The sequence below is a fragment of the Heterocephalus glaber genome, unplaced genomic scaffold, assembly GCF_053883595.1.
Source record: "Heterocephalus glaber isolate CG9 unplaced genomic scaffold, H.glaber_assembly_v1.0 deba00001472, whole genome shotgun sequence".
In the NCBI taxonomy this organism is placed as follows: Eukaryota; Metazoa; Chordata; class Mammalia; order Rodentia; family Bathyergidae; genus Heterocephalus; species Heterocephalus glaber.
In genome coordinates this window covers 85666627-85682154 of record NW_028258315.1, presented here as the reverse complement: position 1 = coordinate 85682154, position 15528 = coordinate 85666627, and the positions used below count along the sequence as shown (strand labels likewise).

Here is a 15528-nt window from a genome sequence, read left to right as displayed (position 1 = left end):
GAAAACCACTGAGCTAAATCCCCGGTGCCTCGTGAACTAATTCTTAATTTACATACATGATGCCTAATTGAAACAGTTCCCTTCCTCTTAACAGGACTAGCCAATGAGGCTCTTCAAATAATGTATACTCCCCCTGATAAGCCATACAGATATATCTGAAAAGATTGTTCAAACAGCAGGATGGAAAAAAAAAAAATTCAGCTGCTCCTAAGTACAGAAAGTCCTCCTCACCTACATTATTTTTACTTATCAGGAGATCTGCCCTGCAAAGAACAATGTGTTTATTACACAGAACTGAGGAAATGACCCTCTAGACTTAAAGACAGTGACATGCACCTGGAAGCCAGACTCATCTACCTTGTCACACCAGAACTGCACTTAAAAATATTCATAGATAAAATTTAATGAGTCTCCTTTTTCTAAAGCATCAGTGAAATCTGGCCAAGGTGTAACATGATACTGGACCCCCACTGAACTTAGATAAAACCTCTTGGATAAAAATTCTTTGAAGCAATACAGATAGTCATAATTAGCAGAGTGCATAGAACATTAGCTTATTTTCTGTTCTGCTTTAACCAAATTAGATAAAATTACCACCATCACAGGGCTGCTTTTATGAATCCCTGCAGAAAAATAATTTGGCTTTGCTTTGACAGATAACAGTCACCACCAAGGAATTTCATTTCACTGAAGGCAGCCTTAAGTTGCTGAAATTTACAGCTTGGGTTTACACACACACACACACACACACACACACACACACACACACACACACAGGCAGCCTTCAGCCCATTTTCACACAAGACTGAGTGCTGCTTCTTGGTCTGGACATAACAGTAGCTGGGAAAAGGGCATGAAAAGTTTTTACATTAGGAGAGGAATGCAAAGAATGCCTGGCTTCCCTTAAATCTAATCTTATTACCCCATTAGTAAGGGTGTAACAATAACATTACTACTAATAGCAGAAGAGGTTACCACATCAAACGCAGCCATTCAGAAGACACACATAGCAGCTTTGCTCAGGAAGCCTTAAGGCCACCTCACACACATTATCTCATTTATCTTACAAAAGCCCTACAAACTGTATGAGCATATTTATCTGCTGTGAGACATGTCTTATGGGAACTAATTGCCTTACCACTCTTTACATATTCTGTTTCAAACAAGGTCTGTTTTTAGCACACCTCCCAGTCCTTGCATGAGTCTTAAAAGAACAAAAACCAACCCTTAGCAATTACAGAAACTGGAAACAAAAATGAAACCCAGGTAGGAAATTAAGTAAGTTCATGGTACCCACCAACTGCTTTTGCCCAAACAGAAATTAAATAAATATACACATTATCTCCAGGAAAACTCTGCTGCACAATTTATTAACGAACAGTGAAAAGAAACAAAAGCCGAAAGTGGGTCAGAAGAAACTGTTTAATCTAATAGTCTGGAAATAATATGGGAGGGAACAGATGGTTTCACAGAAGTCGATGCTACCTAGAGGACCAAAGAGCGATTTTCGAGGAAAGAAAAATGTTTCCCTACCCTACTGCAGTACTATTTTTAGCAAAGGAGGAGTCTTTATTCAACATAGGATAAGCTCTGAGCTTGGCACGTTTACAAAACTGGGACTAATGGCAGCCATCCACACATGCCCAAGTTCACACTTAGCTTTCTAAATCTGAGCTAGAGGTCAAACCTAACCCTACTTAAAACCAGCAATAAAGAGAGGCCAACACTAGGCTCCAGTGATGCCTCCATTCATGACCCTGGGCATAAGTGGTGCCCGATAGGTGACAGCCAATGTGGCCTTTCAATTGGCTTCCAACCCTCTGAGGCCCTAGGCAGCAGTAAGACACATGGGCTATGCAGAGGCAGATCTCAGTGCGGGCAGCAGCTCTGCAACTGAGCCTTGCTCTCCAGCCCGCACAGCTAGAAACAGCAACTCAGGAGCTGTAAGGATATCTGAGCAAAGTGTAAGAGACAGCCACAGTCCCTATTTACATCCCCGCCACCTGTGATTCCCCCACAGATAAAGTAAGTTCTCCCTAAGGCAGTGCGAAATCAAAGGGAGAGCCATCACTGCTGGAGTTGTCCAATGACAGATCAAAGTCTCCCAGATCTCAAAGCCATAGCTGGGAGACCTTGGACACAGTCCATAGAGTTTAAGAGCAAAGGATTTAAAGAGAGCAAGTCAGACTCCCAGCCCATTACACATTTGCTGCAGAACAGTGGACATATTGGATAACTGCAGTGAGTCTTGTGTCTTACTTTGTAAGATCAGGATCCCTATGAGGTTAATTTATACTAAGCATGGTGTGTAGTACCTGGGCTCTTCTGTCAACAACAGTATCACCACATCATCCAAGCCAAGGAGGATGAGTCATCTGCAAGGGTCCCCAACAAGCCCAGGGGACAGTGGAGCAGAACAGCCTTTGTGCCATAAGATTAAGAGCTGTCACACAGAAGGACCCTCTCTGGGATGAGCTTACGGTTTGGAGGATATAAAATGTCAACAGGCCCAAGTCAGAATGCAGGGCCTCCTGCCTTACGGTGTAATATCAAAGTATGCTTTGAGCCTCCCCTGCAGGTTACCTTCTCTCCTCTGACATTCTACCTCAAAATTTGTTTGTGTTTTTACCTACAAAAAAATGCCATCAACATCAATGCCTTTATGCTCAGTTCTGCTGAAGAGTTGCAAATATTACCGCCGAATATGTTGTGTTCTAAAGCTACAGATAAGATATTTAAAAGAGGTAATAAATATCTCATTAAGGGATGGCAAAACAAACACTTCAGCGTCCTTCAGGGTCCATCTAAAGGAACCCCATGGTGAAACCCACTTTAAACCAAGAATCCTCCTATAATGCAAATAACTCCCCATCCCCCATTATCTCTCTTCATTTCCTTAGCTTTCTTTGTGGGGTTTCCCTGTGAAGGGGTAGGGGGTCTACACCCGCAGGCACTGAACCCAGATTTCAAGCTCAGCAACCCCCCGACACTTCACAGACAAGCTTAGTCCTTCAGCCCTAGTTCTGTATCATCAACCCCAGGACACTTCTGTGGGGCCTGGTCGCGCCGGCAGGCAGCAAGCAAAGGAGTATCAAGGGAGGCAGTGGGGGAACAGAGGTGCTGAGGACCTAATTAAGGCAAAAACCCCTAGAAAGAGAGTCCAGGAGAAGGCAGGTCTCGCTGACAAAAGCAGGCCTAGAAGCTATGAAGTAAGCAGTTAGAGTTTCGTGTGATGAGCCATGGAACTGAAGTAGATGACCTGTGTAGATGGGATGCAGCCGGGCTGTCAACATGCCCAGTGCATCCTGGGCACAGCCACAGTTCATATTGCTCCTGAGCTATGCCCTCCTGCCCATGGGGAAGACAAAGGGTACAGATATTCACTTGCCTTGAGCTGAGACTCCGTGCTTCTCCAGGCTACAAACCTACATACAGGCCAGCAAGAAGCTGTCCCTAACCCAACTCTCCAACTTCAGCTGGGCCCTGGCAGTCTCCTTGCTCATTCACATCCACTCAGGCTCTTGTATCCCCCACCCACCCTTCCCGGATGTGTTCCTCCACTGCGGCTGGCAGAACCCCCAGCTTAGCTGTTCTCTAACTTAACATCAGAAGAACCCAGTGGGCTTGTCAAAAGACAGACTGCAGAACCTCTATTCCTAGTCTCCAGCCCAGCAGATCTGGAATAGGGGCCCAGATTTTGTACTTATAAGTCCACAGGTGCTGTTAGGGGGACCACACCAGGAGAACCAGTGGGCCAGGCCATAGGGAACAAAGTCTCCACCAGTCAAGAACATCCTCCTCACCTGAGTCCCCTGGATCTCAGTTGCTCTGGAACCCAGCTGTCCCCAGTGCACACCCACCCACCCAGGACATCTTACATCTTGTCCACCAGGAAAGCCAGCCTCCTCCACTCTCTCTTCACTGTCCTCTCCCAGCAGTTACCCCCGGAACCAACATGCCTGCCCCTCTGCTCTGCTGCACCCTTCCCCATGAAGGACTGGCTCTCCTCCTCCACTTCAAGGCTACTCTGTGTCCCCCACCTCCTTCAAGGTCCAAGAAAACCTTCCTCTCCTCTGGGAGGCCTCTCCATAAAAGCCCAGCCCTCGGGGTGGCTCGTCTACACAGATGGTGAATTTTCACTCCACCACACCAGGGCCTCCCAACCTCTGCCAGGTCAAATATTCACTCACATGCCACTCTGGAGAAGACCAGGCTTCTAGGAACCAGAGGCACTGCAGGTTTGAGTAGCCTGAGGGCTGAAGGGAAGTGAAATCTCCACACGCTGTGACCCACCTGAGGGTCACCCTAGGGATGCCCATGCTCATAGCAACCAACTGACCCAGAGCGCTCGCCATTAACTAATTCACCTCAGTCACATCACCTGGAGTGCCACAAACAACTGACATCTGGGTCCTTTCCCCAAGACTAACTTAATGAGTCTGGTGTGCAGCCTGGACACAGGCAAGTTTTAAACAAGGCTTCAGAATCACTGTGTCAACTTTTATTATTCTTTTTTAGGACTGTGACCATGGCCTATCCTCCCAAATATATTACAAGCCACTTTAAGGAAATAAGTTGTAACTTCATCATAAATATATAGGTGGGGATGTATTTACTGAATTTATTTTATCCTAAAAAAGATCAAACTTCATCATCATTTGTACCATGTCCATTCAGGTAAAAGAAATTTGTATTTCACAGTCTTTGAAGGGTCTCAAACTGGTGCCCAGTCCAGCAGCACTGGTAGCACCTGAAAAGCTGTCAGAGACTCTGAAACTGGGGCCTGGCATTCGGTGTTAACAATCTCTCCAGGTGAACCAAATGCACACTGAAGTTTGAGAACCACCATGTTCAAGTAATGATTAGAGCTGAACTTGCTTATAGTCTTTCCTGCAGGTTAACATTATTTTGGCTGATTCCTTTGGAACTGGCCTATCACCTCACTTCACAAACAATGAAATCAGAAGTGCCAGGATTTATAACTAACCATGAGGCAAGCAAGCTCTTAGCAATTAAAAAAAAAAACCCAATTTCTTAATTTTTAGAAATTGTGGCCCATCTTTTCTGCTTAGTCTTTTTTCCAGCTGTGAAGGCAGTGTGAGAGGACAACTCACAATGGCTGTCAATTGCATCTGTAGCTGTGTTGCGGGCTCATGTTACCCAGACTGGAAGTTAAATTAAAAATGGATTTCTAAATGATTCATTGCACAATATGCATGTTTTGAATCCTGAGTGTCACCCTGTGTTCTTATCACGACCACCCAAAATGCCGGCAGGCAAAACCCAAGTATGAGCGTGGTCAATGCAATGTTGAAGAAAACAACCCAAAGGTCAGCTCTTAACGACCCCTTGGAGAAGAAAACCGCAAAGATGGGAATTTTAAAAATGTGGCCATGTGGCCTGATGCTAGAAACTGCAATACGTATCATGGGAATGTTTTATACCCAAGACATTTAGGAGGAGAAAAAGAAGACAAGCTTGAAAAGACAGGCAATGGAGCATAAAGACTTTTGAACTTTTCACATTGAAGTTCTTTGCTTTAGTTCAGTGTCACCACAGCATACAGAAGACTGAGAAACTGCTGCTCAGAAAGACCATCGTATGCTCTGGAAGCCTCCTACATGTTTGTGGCCTATGGCAGGGTACTTTTATAACCTCTCCAAACTCCATCTCCCGGTGTATTTCTCTATACCATGGAAGTGACTCCACCTACCTCACATGACTGTTGTTAATTTGAAAGAGGTAAATACAACACTAGGTGCTTAATAAACAGTAGCTCTAATTATTGTATGTAAAAAACTTAAGCTACTAATTCACATACATTTTTGTTGGAACTGTAAAATGGTACAAATACTCTGAAAAACAGGCAGTGTCTTATAAAGGTATTTATCAAACAACCCAACAATCCCACTCCTACCATACTTTATTTGTTCAAAAGAAATGAAAACATACATGTACAAAAAGCTTGTTCAGGGCCAGGGATTTAGCTCAGTGGTTCCAGCGCCTGCCTTGAAAGCGCAAGGTCCCAAGTTCGATCCCCAGTACCAAAAAGAAAAAAAAAAATAGGCTTGTTCACAAGTGCTCACTACAAGTTTTTCACAACAGACCCAGACCAGAAATATCCAAATGGTTAATGGGAAAGCGATTAAACAAACAGTGATATATCCAAACACTGGACTATTACTCAGAAACAAAAAGGCCCTTGATACACACAACAGCATAGATGAATCACAAAAACATGTGGAGTTAAAGGGTTAAAGGAGCCAGACAAGAACACATACCGAATGATTCCATTGATATGTTTTTGTTTTTGTTTTTTGGTCCTGGGGATCAAACTCAGGACCTTGTGCTTTCGAGGCAGGCATGCTACCACTGAGCTAAACTCCCAGCCCTGATACGTTATTTTTAAAAGAAGCAAATAAACCTATAGTGTCAAAAAGATCATAGTTGGGGAGGGGGGCACCCAAGGTGGGAGAGAGAGATCGAGATTCCCTCCACCTCTCTGGGCTACTTGGGTGATGGAGTGACAGCACGGTTTGAAAATGCTTACAGGGGAATCAGATTGTCTGGTGTATGACCCTCATGCCATACACCCAGGTGCCCAGCAAGCCCTCCTCCTCTACTCCCCGCCCTGCCTCATCTGCTGCCAGTGCCTAAGACCACCTCCTGATCTCTCCTGACACCCACTTCTCACCTCTGCTGCCACCACACTGGGCCAGGCCACCTTCACTGTCTGACGACTGCAATGGCTTCCAAATGAGTTTCCTCCCTCAGTTTTGCCCCTTCCATTCTTCATTCTCAACCCAGAGGGGATTCTGAGCGTGCAACTCCACTCTAAAAACCTTCAGTGCTCTTGAAAAAGCCTAACACAGAAGACCTTTTGTGATTTCCCCCACCCCTTACCTCTCCCAAAGGCCACACTCCAACTGACTGAGCCACCTGCCATTTCTCCATCCACACAGTATCATCTCTAGTTTTGCTTCCTCCCACAGGGTGCTCCTTCTGCCTGGAAAGATCGTCTCCTTTCACCCTCTTACTTCAATCATCTTTCACCTGGCTAACCCTAGACAGACATGCAGATCTCAGTCCTTCCGCCCTTACATCAAGACAAGGGGTGACCACAGTCTGCTCTGTTACCACCACTTTAGCATCAAGCACTGGTTCTTCATCTGTAAGAAAATTTGAACCAATCCGGAGTAGCAGAAGACCAATCTATGGATTGAACTGTATCCCCCAACATTCATACGTTGAACCCTAACTCCCAATGTAACTTGTACAGTATTTGGAATAAGGAAGTAATTAAGGTCAAATGAGATCATAAAGTTGGGGTCCTAATTCAACAGGATCAGTGTCCGTGTAAGATGAGACACAAGCATGTGTGCTGGTGCGCTCTCTCCCCCGCCTGCCCCAGCCCCATGAGAGAGAAGACTGCTGTGCGCAAGTCAGGAAGGAAGCCCTCATGGGACCCACCAAGCTAGCAGCCCCATCTCCAGTGCAGAGACTCCCAGCCTCCCAGAACTATGAGAAGACAAATGTGCGTTGTTTAAGCCACTCTGTCTGTGTTATTCTGTTACAGCAGCCCAAGCCAACCAAGGCATCAGGAAGGTCTCCTGTCTGGTTCACCTGTAAGTCTCCAGAACTCAGCACGTGATCCAAGGTCCACCCACATTCAGTACATATTTGTGGAATTAATAAATCGTCATCCTACGGCTGCTCTGAACCCAAGAGCAAAACATTCATGATAAAATGGTACATTATTCTGAATTAGAAATGCAGATTCTGACCTGAAGCCAAGTTTTCGTCCCTTGAAAATAGAGCAGAATAGTGCTGTCCCAACGTACTCTGCAAGGATGGTAATGTGCCCTATCCACACTGCCCAATGAGGCAGCCATCAAGACATGTGACTACTGAGCCCTTGCAATGTGCCTAGTGTGACGGAGGAACTGAATTCTTGGTTTTATTTCCTTTTAATTAATGATTACATTTAAAGAGCCATCTGGCTGGGGACTCCTGTACTTGACAGTGCAGGATCAGACAGTTCAAGCAAGCCTCAAGCACTGGGCGCGGGCTCGTTATAAGATTGCTCGCTGCGCCAACTGTCCCCAGCAACAAATGGATAAAACACAGTCCATTCTCACAGAGCCAACACAGGTAGCTTTCAAGTAGTATCAGAGTGGCCTGGCACAGAGAGACTGGCAAAACACACACATAAAAGGGATAATGAGGCACCGTTTTGCAGAAATTGTGATGCTTTATGGGCTTCCGTCTGCGATGAAGCCCATCAAAGGGCAGGTTCATCCCTCGGTGACTAGACTTAATTGAAAATTTAAGACCCAATCAAATCACCCAGAATTGAGATTTTTGGCAGCTTCTGTGCTTTGCTGTGAGATTCCCGCTGCTCTTCACCTCTGCCAACCCTACAAGTGAAGCCGCAGGTTCCAACAGCATCCACACCAGCACCAAGCTTTGTGGAAGGGACACACAAAGCTGTGATTACTCTGGTCCCATTTTTTACAAAAGCGCACATGGTCCCCCTCCTGCCTAAGCCAACACCCGCTCCCTGACTCGTATTTGCCCAAGAGTCAGAGGGGCATTTTCTCTATGAAAAATTAGCATGACAAGTGCCATTTTAACATCATCTATGGAAGATTATGCCAAAACTTTATGGAGGAAGTGTATTCTTATGTCCTTTTACATGACAACTCAAGTTTCTACCAAGAACGTTCTAACTGGTGTCAATGGCTATTTGTTTTATAGTTTACAAGAGCCTTGATGCCCAAGAGATCTACCCCTGTCATTTCCTGACACTGCATCTTTGGGAAAGTTACTTATTAACCTCTCTGAACATTTGTTTCCTCATCTGCAAAGTCTGAATATACCCATACAACTTACTAAGTTATTGTAAGGATAAAAATGAAACAAGAAACCCACACAAAGAAACCCACAAAGAATATTCATAGAAACATAATTTGTAATGGTTAAAAACTAGAAACAACCTCTCTGTTCATCACAGCCAAATAGAAAAACAAACTGGTCCATCCATACCATGAAATACTACTCAGCAATGCAATAGGGATGGAAACAGACAACATAAATAAGCCTCCAAATGAGTAAGCTGAGTGAAAAAGGCTAGACTAAAAAGAGTAGGTGTGATTGAAAAATACTGAGTATATTTAAATTTTTAAGAATTTATCACCATAAAAGACACACTGCCATTGATCCTCCTCCCCCTTACTTCAAACACACTTATCCCATTGTTCTTGCCACTTTCTGATGCAGTTCTGGAAGTCCTCTTTCATGAGTGTCTTCAGTTGCACTGTCATGGCTGTCTCAATGTGCTGAATCAGCTGAGACATTTACTTTCGTGGCCATTTGAACTTTGGCGAAGAACCAGAAGTCACATGGTGCAGAGCCAGTGAATAAGGACGATGAGGACACACCTTATTTTTTTTTTTTTTTGAGCCTGTTTTTCCATTGGATGGCATTCAGCAGGAGTGTTCACCGGTATTTTTGATCACACTTCATAAGGACGCTTAAGAAAGAGGACTTCCAGAACTGCTTCAGAAAATGGCAAAAATGATGGGCTCAGTTTGTTCAAAGTGAGGGGAGTATTTTGAAGGGGATTAATGGCAATGTGTCCTTTACTGTAATAAATTTTTAAAAATTTAAACATTCACTGTATTTTTGATTACCCCTTATCTCTACTTTGCAATTCCATTTATATAAAATTCTAGGCATTAAAATCAGGGACAGAAAACAACTCAGTAATTGCCTGAGGATGGAGGGTTGGGACAAAGGAAGGATGAGGAAGGGGCATGAAGAACTTTGGAGCAAGGGAAATGTTTGCATCTCAACATGGTGATGGCTTTATGGGTTTGAACACTTCAAATACATGCAGTGGAGTCCAAGTGTACTGTACTCCCCGCCTTTGATAAAGCTGAAAAAGTAGGCAAAACTGAGGCTGGGAATATAATGTCCCATCACTGGGTTGAGTACACAGCAGGCACTTAACAAGCATGAGCTCCATGCTGGAGAATGGTGAACGAGCCCGTCAGAGAAGCTGGTGAAGCTGCCAGGGCAATGAGTCTGAATGTGTAACGTGTACACCCACATTTACATTTACTGGGACCCAACTAGTAAGGACAGGCTCTTCTCAGCTAGAAAGCACAAACAAGGAAGATAAACAAAATGATAAACTGGGCTTAATCTTTGCCCTGAAGGGAACACAAATAGGTTTAAAATGTAATGTAATAAGAGTGTCAATACAGATGATACTGACAACCTACAGGCGTGCAGAAGAGAGCAATTCCCATGGGACAGATGTCAAGAAGAACTGATTCCAGGTGGGTGAGACCTGGCAAGCATGAGGGGGTGAGGGCTGGTGAAGAAGTGAGGAAGCTGGTAAAGGAGCCAAAGCAATTGTCCTCCAGGCGACGGACCGGGGAGAATTCATGAAGGGCAAGGCCAAGGTAAAGAAAGCTCTGAGCACCAGCTTGAACCTCAACTTCATTTGCCCCGGGGAACCTCCAAAGAGTTGAGCATGATCAGATGTGGGTCTTAAGACAAACAGGTCCTACTGTATCTGGAGGGTGATTTGGCAATTTATCAAGAGCCCTGACATTGACATCCCTCAACTTGGCAATTCCCAAGGAAATCATCAGAAATGTACACCAAGATTTATGTACAACATTGCTTATTGCAATATTATTTATAACAGCTCAGAGCCCAAAATAACTTAAACGTCCAATAAAAGAGGACTGCTGAATAAATTACAGTATGCTGAGTGATTAAAACATACATGGCCATTAAATCATACTTCCACAGCACATGGATGACAGGGTACATGCCTCACTCCACAATGTTAAGCTGCAAAAATAAAAAGCAGGATGCAAAAATATATGTTGAGTATTCATTTGACAAATATTTATTGATTATCTTGTAAGTGCCAGGGTACAGTGGAGAATACAACAGACACAACCCTGTCCCCACGGGAAGGGATTCTACCTCTTAATGACGGAGGCAGACAGCAAGAAAGGGAACAAATGTCAATAAGCAAAATATACAGCTCCTTAGATTCTTAAGAAGCGCTACAGCGAAAATCAAGAGAGGAGAAAGATGAAGAGTTGTGGGGAAGGTAAACATTTCAAACAGGTGCTCAGGAAAAGCTTCAGAGAGAAGGGGTTAGGAAGATGAGGCTAGAGGATCTCTGGGGAGAATCTCCAGCCAGAGAGCTGGGCAGCCCAAAAGCCCTGAGAGGGTCTGGGTGGGGGGATTTCCAGAAAGAGCAGCAGAATAGGAAAGACAACAGGGAGGGAGGTGAGGCGGTGGGTGGGGCCTGAAGCCCCTCTGGGAGAAGTGGGTGGGAGCCCCAGAGGGCTTGAAGCAGAAGAGCTATAATCTGCAGAAGAACAAGAACAGAAGCAGGGGGCCAGGTGGGACTTCCCCAGGGCTGCCCCAGCTCCTTAGAATGGCCATGTATTCAGTTTACAATCAGAAAACAAATGATAATGCAATCAAAGACAGCACAACGCAGAGAAGCCATGTGGCTGCTGCCACAGGAGCCCAGGGAAACAAACAAGGAGGTTGGAGAAGTGATTCCAAAGATGAAGGCGGAAACACTGAGAAACAGAATGGCATATGTTCGTGGAGCCTGATAACAAGCAAAATTACTCTTCTCAATGATAAAAGAAACATAACCAAGATCCAAACACTATGCAAAGGAGAAAAAAAAGGTACATAATCTCTTGTACCGTAACAATCGGTATTTAACATCTTGGAACATTTCCCACCAGTCTTTTTTCCTAGATATGCCTTCATTCCTCCCTTAGTCATTCTCCAGTGCCCAGCACATTATGGGCGCTCAAACAGTCACTGAACAAATAAATGCCTAGCCAAATGCTCCAAGCCTCTTTATGTTACAGGAGCTACATGAGATGCATTTTCAGACACAGTCTGCATGGGCTGAGATGAAAGAATAGTAGCTGTGGGTAAACAGAAGACAGAGTCACCGATGACTGAGATGAGTCAGGTCTGGCTCTGTGACAGGATGGTGATGACACTCGTTTAAAGGGCACCAGAAGGAAGCGACCGGCTGAGGAAGATGGTGCGTTTGGTTTGAGTGACCCGGAAGGGTATAAAGATGTCCTTGCAGAGATGCCCGACTGCCCAGCTCTCTCGGAGCTCAAGAAGCAGTGAAGTCTCAGCATAGGGATGATGGCAGCAGGGAGAGAAAGAGGAGGAAAGGAGGAAGGCAGGGGGAGGGGGGGGGGGGTACCAGAAGCCCCTGGTCCCTGCCAGACTGCAGAGAGCTTCACACGAATTCCCTCTTCCAATCTACATAACCACCTAGGTGGGGGTGCTGCAGGCTTGAGAGGCTTGGTGACCTACCCAGTTACTCCACAGTAGCCAGGACTCAAATCCGTAACTATGGGGACACTTCCCACTCATTCTCCTCTATGTCCAGAGGAGCTTAAAACCAGAAGCCAGGGTGGAAGTGACTTAAGATGCCTTAATGTGCAGTTTTTTTTGTTTGTTTGTTTTGGTTTGGTTTTTTTTGGTACCGGAGATCGAACTTGGGACCTTGCGCTTGCGAGGCACGCACTAGAACCACTGAGCTAAATCCCTGGCCCTAATGTGCAGTTTTTGCTCTTAACTTCCTGAAACCCAAAAGGAGGAGTGCCATCTTTCTCTTCCAAATACATATTTTATATACCATCCAACTCACTGGGCTCCTGTTTTCACACCTTTGAGTCTTCTCTCTCCCACAGGAAGCCAGGACATGCGTCAGGACTTCACCACAGCACCCAGCAGAGGCTCAGCACACACTCGGGGAAGATAACCTTGACCATCACTTCCTGTCACCCCATGGCCGTTCCCTGCTCTCTCGGACACTGGACTCTGGGCCACAGTAGGTGACCTTGACTCCCTTTGTCTCAAGTATAACAAAGACAAGCCCAGACAGATAAGAGGACAACAGTGGGCAGGGGAACTTGGGCAGATGGGCAGATGAACACAAGGAGACAAGGCTAGCCTTCCTTTTCCTCAGGTCTTGCTACCAGGGTCTCCAAACTGTCGGCCCACAGGCCAGATTCGGTCTACCCATGTGTATTCCCTGGCTCACACATGGCTTTAGTATGTTATGATTTTAATTAGCTGCTGTCTTTTAAAAAGTCAGAGGTTTTATGTAAAAGTCTGGATTTCTGTAAGCTGTCCCCTAGACAGACCCACCCACCCGGTTCTTCACAGTCCGCACCCCACAGTCTGAAGCCCACCACCTCTCCACTTATCCCCAGAGGAGACCAGACAGAGACAGGCGGGTGGCATGGTGGAAAGGCTAAGCGCTAGGTCGCCAGGAAAGCCAGAGCTGGCTGGCCGGTACTCACCGGCACTCAGCGTCGTGAACTCCAGGAAGCGGTATTCATAGGCCACGTCTACCTTAGTTTCTACCTGAGGCCTCTTCAAAGTTGAGTAGATATTCCCAGGCCGTTTCTCGTCGCGCTTCTCCAACTTGTTCAATCCACAACCCATTTCAGCAGCTGCCCGGAGAATGAAAACAAAAAAGGGGTAAACTTTTTTTCAGAGATTTTGTTTTTAAGCACCACAGTAGAGAAGATCTCTAAAACTCCTGAAGAATACACAGAGGGCCTCAGCCCAGAGGAGCTCAAGAGTGTCCCTTAGCATAGATCCTGAATCCAGAGCACTATGTGCAGGACCCGGACTGCTGTCTCCTTCTCTTAGGACACCATTACCAGCCATCCTGTGGTTTTTAAATGACAACAAAACAACACCTGTTTTATGCCTTGTTTCTTCATCTGAGGAAAATAATACCTCAGAGTGCCTCGGTTCCACTATAATCCGTATACATGATTTAAAAAATGGGACCAGAAAGCAATACAGTGCATTACGGTGTCAGCTGGTCTGTTAGAAAAATAAGAGCTGTGTCACCTTCCTTGTGGTTGCTAAGAGAGAATAATAAGTTGTTGTTGCAATTTCTAAATTCTAGAGTCCTTTCTACCCTCGACAATAATTATTTAGACAAGAGTTTATATTCATAAAACATCTCTAAAAAGTAGATGGCGGTGTTTTTATGGGCCTTGTCTAAAAGTCCCTTTTCTTCTTTTTTTAGACCAATCTGTAGGACATAATAGTATGCTACTACGCTCTTAGAGTCATTTCAGACCAAAATGAAAACTGAACACTAATAGCAGGGCCAGAAAGACTGGGAGCAGAAATTCACATGTATTAGAGGGAAGATCTGTAGCTCCTGTTTGAAAAGAAAATGGAAAAACGTTAAAATCACGTGCATGTAGGGTGAGCTGAGCTACCACTCTCTCATGGGATTCAAAACAACACAAGTTCTCTGTTCATTTCGGCAGGCTGACATTCACGAGATGCCCTTTAATCTGCTCCCCAGACTTGGGGGAAGGTGTTTTCCTGTTGTGAACTGACTATGAGCTCCCAGTGCCACCGCCATCGGTCTAGCTCACGAAAATATCTAATATATTTGGCCAAGAATATCACACATAGAAACACAGTGACTGCTTCCTCTTGGAGATAAGAATTTCCTTCTGCTCAATTCATTCACAAGGTACCCAATTTCCTAAGGCAATTTGGCAAGCTGCAGAAAAACAAACTGAACCTCAAAAAAGCATCGAGGGTGTGGGGCGGGGAGAGTGGGAGGAGGTGGGTGGTGAAGTGGAAAACAGGCCATACTTTTCAGTCATTAAAAAAGCGTCTCACAGAATGCATGGGAACAGGAAGGCTTACTTACGCCTTAATAAGGGAACATTAGTGTCCAAAGGCCCGAGCAGACATGATTTATGGGCAGTCTGCATGGACTGATTACTTGTAAAACACTCTGGAGTTCTGCAGATATAGTAGCTGATGTTCAGAGGCCGCAGACTTAACTGTTGAAGATGAAGCCAACTGGCATCAGCCAGGGCAAAGCAGACAGGAAATGAACAGGGAGGCTGCTGAGTGCTGGGAATAGGCGGCTGGGGTGAGAAGGCACCACTGCCACCAGGACAAGACTGCAGAGGCCAGAATCTCGCCATAGTGCTCATTCAGGCAGACTCCTGCACATCTGTTAGGGGCAAAGCACCATCAGGGATTCAGACAGTGTGGCCACCGCCCTCAAGGTTAGGCTGGTGAGCAAGGAAGGACACGTAATTACGACACAAGACAAGACAAGAGAGGCGGAAGCCCAGAGAGGAGTTTCAGATAGGATTTGCCACACAAATTTGGAATGTGACTGTGTAGAGATGAAGCCAAGAACAAAAGCAGGGAGGCAGGAAAGCCTGCACCGGGGGTGGGAGAGGCAGGGTAGTCCTGCAGGCCGGGAAGACACCCCGGGGGTACGGGTGTCAGGGAGTCAGGGCCACCACCATTCACCCATAGGGCGCCTTCCTGAGAATGAAAAAAGGAGGCAGGTGGTGGTTTTTCCTCCAAGGAACGCAGCCCTGTCCCAGGTGTGGCTTACAGAGTAGAGCAAGGGCTACATTTAGGGCCCTGCTCATCCCCCTGTGAGCA

General features: G+C 45.5%; 1 protein-coding gene across 4 annotated transcripts in view; it reads right to left on the bottom strand.

Annotated features, from left to right (window-relative positions):
* Rftn1 (raftlin, lipid raft linker 1) overlaps window positions 1-15528 on the bottom strand; it is a 201650-nt gene that overhangs the window by 170620 nt on the left and 15502 nt on the right. For all 4 annotated transcript variants that reach the window (XM_004864258.3, XM_004864259.4, XM_021243993.2 and 1 more), the window contains one exon: window positions 13383-13535. In XM_004864258.3, the coding sequence (XP_004864315.1) occupies window positions 13383-13527 (145 nt within the window). In that variant the 5' untranslated portion in view covers window positions 13528-13535. The remainder of the gene's footprint in view (window positions 1-13382; window positions 13536-15528) is intronic.